The sequence below is a fragment of the Lactuca virosa genome, chromosome 7 (assembly GCF_052849685.1).
Source record: "Lactuca virosa cultivar CGN04683 chromosome 7, Lactuca_virosa_CGN04683_v6, whole genome shotgun sequence".
NCBI lineage: Eukaryota > Viridiplantae > Streptophyta > Magnoliopsida > Asterales > Asteraceae > Lactuca > Lactuca virosa.
Window position 1 is genome coordinate 29,258,280 of NC_136432.1, and position 6,930 is coordinate 29,265,209.

Here is a 6,930-nt window from a genome sequence, read left to right on the forward strand (position 1 = left end):
ATTGATAGTCGTTATATCAAAAAATAATTAAATAAAAAACCAAAAAGAAGCCACCAACGTAAGTCGTTAACCATATACTTTCATGTACTCTTCGTTCTCCCAATCTCCAATCTTCTTAACAATAACAACAAATTTAATTAACTAATTAAATAATGTTGTTTGCATACAAAGCATGCTTTTCTGCAGTTTTCCTACTTACAGAAATGGGGAATGTTCTTAGCTTTGATTCAACTCTGAAGCAATCTCTGTCACTACTCTCTCGTATGGCTTTCTCTCTTTCTCTTTCTCTCCCTTCATATATTTTGTTAGGTTGTCTTCAATGGCATGAAATACTGCAATGGAGCTTTGAATATATACTTGCTAAATTAAAAAGTAAGTTTTTTCTTGAATTCTTATTATCTGATTTTGATTCTTGAGGTCGCAACAATAATTTATGTTCATATTTATTGACTTGAACAGGTTCAAGAAAGTGTAGATGGCTACATTTGGGGATATTGGGGTAGCAGCAGCAATAAATATCATTAGTGCATTCGTTTTCCTTATAGCTTTTGCTATCCTACGCCTTCAACCTGTGAATGATAGAGTATACTTTCCAAAATGGTATATCAAGGGTTTAAGAACAAGCCGTACAGCCTCAGGGGCATTTGTAAAAAAGTTTGTTAATTTGGATTATCGATCATATATAAAGTTTCTTAATTGGGTGCCTGATGCACTAACAATGCCTGAATCCGAGCTCATTGATCATGCCGGTTTAGATTCGGCTGTGTATTTGAGGATTTATTTGTTAGGGTATGTTACTTTACTCTTTAAATTGTTTGCAATATGAGGGTATTTTTGGTATACCACGTGTTGATAATTTTGATATATAGTGTTTTTTTCTCTTTTGAAAAATCTTATATTCAGATTTGGGTATTAGAAGTTGGTATATAATATTTGAGAAATTAAATATCCTCCTACAATTTCTTCCTACCATCTTCTACCCATATCAAATGATGACATTGATGACATGTGTCACATATTTTCTTAATAATGTTTTAATCCACTTGTCATCATTTAACATTGGTAAGAAGATAAGTTAGAAGAAATTGTAAGACGATATTTAAATTTTCTTTTTTTCTTGTTGTGTGTGCAGGTTAAAAATATTTGTTCCCATATTCTTGCTAACGTGGGCTATTTTAATACCGGTTAATTGGACAAACAACACACTTGAGCGCTCTAAAGAAACTTTTAGTCAAATTGATAAGCTTTCTATATCTAACATCCCGCATGGATCTCCAAGGCATGAAAATCTTACCTATGTTATGTGGATTGTTTGTTACACTGGACATGACATAACAATATATCACGTGTTGTACTGCATCTGATGTTATTTGGACCAAGACTGTGACCGATGTAATAGGACAAAAATGCAACTTTTTATCCCACCGGTTCCTATCTTGCTCCTTGCAACATATACAACTTTAATGTTAAATGCTTCTTGTTTATGTAACAATTTGTAGGTTTTGGGCTCATGTAGCAATGGCATACATTGTTACGATTTGGACGTGCTTTATGTTGAAAAAGGAGTATGAGACAATTGCAAATATGCGGTTTTACTTTCTTCAATCAGAAAAACCCCGAGCTGATCAATTTACGGTAAGATGTTACCTTTTTTGTTTTTTCAATTTCATGGAGACAAAATTTAATCTGATAAGAATGAGTCAATAGATTTACACTCATTTATTGTTTCCTTCCATTTACCCAAGCATGCGTCTTTTTCTTTTTCACATATTTTTTTTAGAAATCAGTTATCCAGACAACACTTAATGAGAAAAAAATGATCGTCTGCAGGTTCTTGTGAAGAACGTTCCGCGAGATGCTGATGAGACACTCAGCGAGACTGTACAACACTTTTTTTTAGTGAACCATCACGATAACTATCTCACCCATCAGGTTTAGCTCGGTTATTTGTATATATTCACCTAGAGTTAAGATTATATGTAAAGCACCCCATATGGTATGACTGGATAACTCATTGTGGATCAAACATTTTAGGGGCATGACGGTAAATTAACTAATTTAATCAATTATTTTTTTTTTTAAATTAATCAATCCCCTAAAATCAGGATTTTGACTAACTTGCCTAAAATATAGTTATTTTCCTTGAAAATTATTGGTTCATGATCAGCTACATATTCATACAATAGATATCATTTATATTTGAACCTAGCCCCATATATACATTCTCATATATGCATTGACACCAAAGAAAAAATGCTGATGAAACACGTGTTTGATCTTTGATCTGGTCGAAATGGATTATGGTAAAACATGTAGACTTTTAGCACAAACATTCTTTTGATTTTTGTTTATAATTTATATGTTAATTTGATTACAAAAAATGTCATGAAAACAATGATCAATCTTGACCAAATCAATTTAAGAGTTTGAACTTTGAAACACTTGAGTATACTTTGGACGACTTTTAAACCATTTGCACCTTTTATTTTGACCTATTTTTATGGTTTTACCCATTATCAGTAAAATATAAATGATTTTCAGGTCGTTTGTAATGCAAACAAGCTTGCAAAACTGGTTAAGAAGAAACAAAAGAAACAAAACTGGCTCGATTACTACCAGATTAAGTTCTCAAAGAATCCGTTAAAACGACCAAAGATGAAGGTATTTTCGTTTATATGTCTCTCGAGACATTTTCATTTTTTGTGTCTGGGAGTCCTTTTTTTTATATATATTAAAATACTAGTTATATAACAAAGTTATTTTAAATTCTCTTTTTTGATTAATAGACTGGTTTTCATGGATTTTGGGGAGCAAAAGTTGATGCTATTGAGTATCACGAAGCAGAAATTGAGAAACTTTCAAACGAAGTAATCGTCCATCCTTAATCTTTTATGAGATCATATGTTAGCAAGACATTTTATTCGTTAAGCCTTCGTAAAATCAAAGGCTAAATGGAAGAAATAACAACTTACTTTTCTTTATTTGTGCAATATAGCATCCTACTTCTTGTTCTTTCTATGGAAGCATAATACTTATAAATTTTTTCTTATTAAATCTACACAATGTAAGCACTCTCAAAACTTATTATTAGGACATCATACTTTGAAAATTTTACCTAATTATAATGGTGAAAATTGCTTTATATTTGAATGACACTGCTATAAACAGGTAGATTTTCATTGTACAACGTTGTAATATAAAGAAATTTAAGTAGGATTATATAATAAACAAATCAATGAAAGTACATTAATATTTCTTGCATTCTAACCCTAAGAACAAAAAATAAAATAAAACCATACTAGCTAGTAATTTCCGTTATTGAAGGGTATTTAAAACATTTGACTAATAGTCAAACACCTTGTAACTATTTTTGCATCCAGATAGCCGAAGAGAGAAAAAATGTGGTGAATAACCCAAAAGCGATCATGCCAGCGGCCTTTGTCTCCTTCAAAACTCGTTGGGGAGCCGCTGTTTGTGCTCAAACACAACAAGCTAGAAACCCGACTTTGTGGTTGACCGATTGGGCTCCCGAGCCACGTGACGTATACTGGAAAAACCTCGCGATACCTTACGTCTCTTTGACCATCCGGAAGGTTTTAATGGGTGTCGCGTTCTTTTTTCTCACTTTCTTTTTTATGATCCCGATCACATTTGTGCAATCACTTGCAAACATTGAAGGCATCGAGAAGGCTGTACCATTCCTTAAACCTATAATCGATGTGTAAGTTCTACGCCCTAGCTAGTTCACTTGTTTTAATTGTAAGGTGTTGTTTCCTTTTACTTAACTGATTTATAGGAGACAATACTAGATATAAGATACTTCAAAAATATTTACAACAAGAAATTAAATATCCTCCTAACTTTTGTTCTTACTTTTCCTCCCATCCGTGTCAAATGGTGACAAGTATCACATGTCAAATGGTGACAAGTATCACATTTTAATAAAATTAAAAATATTTTAAGATACTTGTCACCATTTGACATGGATAGGAGGATAAATAGGAACAAAAATAGAATGTTATGACAATGATGGCACATTTGGGGAAATGACAAGAAATAATTGCACCGAAAATTTATAAGGAGTTAGGATTAATGGGAAAACATCATTTTTCTAACTTTTTTTTAATTGAATCTTATTTTCTTCATTAAGTAAAAAAAACTTGTATATAGCTTACGTTCGTGTTTCTATTTTGCCATTTCATGCTATTTTGAGAAAGTGTTAGTGTTTCTATTTTGCCATTTCTTGCTATATTGAGAAACTGTTGTCGGGATGAATAATGTTTAACAAATGTATGAGAAAATGAAGGCACAATTGGGGAAATGGGAGGAAAATATAAGTAAACGGAAATTTGTAAAAAGTTAAAACTCTTAATTATTTTCCTGATTTTCTCTTTAAGTCATTAATTGTGCATTAAGTAAAAAAGAAACATCTGCATATATAGTCGTACCCCTTTTAAGTCGTTTTCCCATTAAATCTATTAATTAGTAAAAAAGAAACAACACCTTAATTAGGCATGTTTCTTTTATGTTTGTAACTTTGTATGGAGTAAGTCTTGCATGCATAAAGCCGGTTTCCTTTTTTGGACCGAATGGAAAGAACCATCTGAATACAAAATGTTTATGCAGCAAACCAATCAAGTCATTTATCCAAGGTTTTCTACCGGGAATCATGTTGAAGATCTTCCTCATGCTACTACCAAGACTCTTGATGTTGATGTCAAAATTTGAAGGATATTTTAGTATATCGCGACTCGAGAGAAGATCCGCATCAAGATATTATCTTTTCAAAATTGTAAACGTCTTTCTCGGTAGCATTATCACCGGGGCTGCATTCGAACAACTCAATACATTTCTACATCAGTCAGCAAATCGGTATGATAAAATTAATCCAACTTTTCAGTTGAATTACCAAATTTTCTTCGTTTTACAATTTTTTTTTCATGGGTGGTGTGTAGGATTCCGGAGACGATTGGAATCGCGATTCCGATGAAAGCAACATTCTTTATAACGTATATAATGGTTGATGGATGGAGTGGTACTGCTGGAGAGATTTTACGGTTGAAGGCGTTAATAATCTATCACTTGAAGAACCTTTTTTTAGTTAAAACCGAAAGAGATCGAGAGAAGGCTATGAATCCTGGAAGTATTGGTTTCAACACTGGAGAACCCCAAATACAATTCTATTTCCTCATTGGTCTTGTTTATGCTGTTGTGACACCGCTTCTAATTCCGTTTATCTTGGTTTTCTTCTGCCTAGCATTTGTTATCTACCGTCATCAGGTAATACATATCCTTACTCATAATGGCAACATATTTATTTTTAGTGATAATAGCGATATGTAACCTATAATAGCAATGGCCTTACGTTTCCCTACTCATAATAGCAACATACTTACATTTTTTTACCGATAAAAGCAATATCTAACAAATAAATTACATTGCTCATATCGATAAATTAAATTATGGGTAAAAAGCTATAAGTACATAACTATTATGAGCAAATAACAATCTACATTAAATTAAGCTAAAGGATAAAGATCATAAAGTACAATGCCTATATTGGTAGCGCATATAAGTACATTGCTATTTTGGGTAAAAGTTATAAGTATTTTGTTATTATGTGTATGTACGTTGTTATTATACGTGAAAGCTACATGTACATAGCTATTATGTGTTATACAAAAACTACATTGCTACCCTCGGTACAAATATATAAGTATGATGCTATTATGAGTAAAAATAAAGTAAATTGGCCATGCTGGTAGTGAAATATAAGTACGTTGCAATTTGGGTAGCACATAAGTACATTTCTATTTTCAGTAAAGAAATGTTAGTACATTGCTATTTTCAGTAAAGAAATGTTAGTATGTTCTTATATGGGTACAAAATAAACTACATTGCCCTAGTGAGAGCAAAGTAGGTTTCTATTCTCCATATATAATCTGTCCTATAAAATTTAGCTAAGATGTTTACGCTAATATGCAGATAATAAACGTATACAACCCAAAATACGAAAGCCGAGCGGCTTTTTGGCCTGATGTCCATGGACGCGTGATCACAGCCTTGATTATATCACAAATACTTTTAATGGGTTTGTTGAGTACAAAACATGCTGTTGCTTCCACCCCAGTTCTCCTTGCACTTCCAATTCTCACTATCGGGTTTCATATCTATTGTAAAGGCCGGTTTGAACCCGCGTTTACAAGATACCCTTTACAGGTGCACACCAAACTAACTTTTATTCAGTCAAAATTTGGTCAAAGGCCCGTTTTGATTTGTAGCATAATGCCTTTTTGTCTGGTTTTCAGGAAGCTATGAATAAGGACACTCTTGACCAAGTAAGGGAACCGAATCTAAAAGGGAATCTAAAAGGGTACCTTGAGAAAGCTTACTTGCATCCTGTTTTCAAGGATGAGGATTATGAAGATCACTATGATGATGGGAGTTTGGTCATGCCCACCAAAAGACGGGCCCGAAGAAATACACCTGGCACTAGCAGAACGGGCGGTGGTTTGGGACCGTTGCCCCCGGGGATCATTCTAGAAGAGCACAAGCCATAAATGAGTTTTCCATATAGAGGTTGTGTGAAGGGCAATGTGGTCTTTTAAATTGTGTAGAAACAATGGATGTAAGATTGGAATTGAGAAAATACGTAATTTTTATCGTCGAATTTTAGAAAGCCAAGCGAAATGAGGTTCGGCATCTGGGAAAAAGAAAATGTTGTAAACTTGTAATCACTACTAGAAAATCTGATAATACCTACGGAAAAATCCGTAGGTATTCCGTAGGTATAAGGTGTTACCTACGGAATTGCGACGGAAAATGGGCCGTAGCATAAACGCTCGTGGGTAAATATTACCGACGGATTTGCGACGGAATACCTACGGAATACCGACAACATTTTTCCGTCAGTAATTTACCTACGGAATA

General features: G+C 33.4%; 1 protein-coding gene across 1 annotated transcript; it reads left to right on the plus strand.

Moving 5' to 3' along the window:
* The first annotated feature begins 275 nt into the window (after positions 1-275).
* Positions 276-6,710, plus strand: LOC145124346 (hyperosmolality-gated Ca2+ permeable channel 1.2-like). Its single transcript, XM_079059654.1, has 12 exons — positions 276-372; positions 460-789; positions 1,133-1,279; positions 1,500-1,635; positions 1,831-1,932; positions 2,542-2,661; positions 2,787-2,867; positions 3,381-3,721; positions 4,627-4,872; positions 4,956-5,280; positions 5,986-6,219; positions 6,309-6,710. Exons 2-12 carry the CDS (start codon positions 476-478, stop codon positions 6,558-6,560), a joined length of 2,298 nt encoding a protein of 765 aa, XP_078915780.1. The 5' UTR covers positions 276-372; positions 460-475; the 3' UTR covers positions 6,561-6,710.
* The last annotated feature ends 220 nt before the right edge of the window (positions 6,711-6,930 follow it).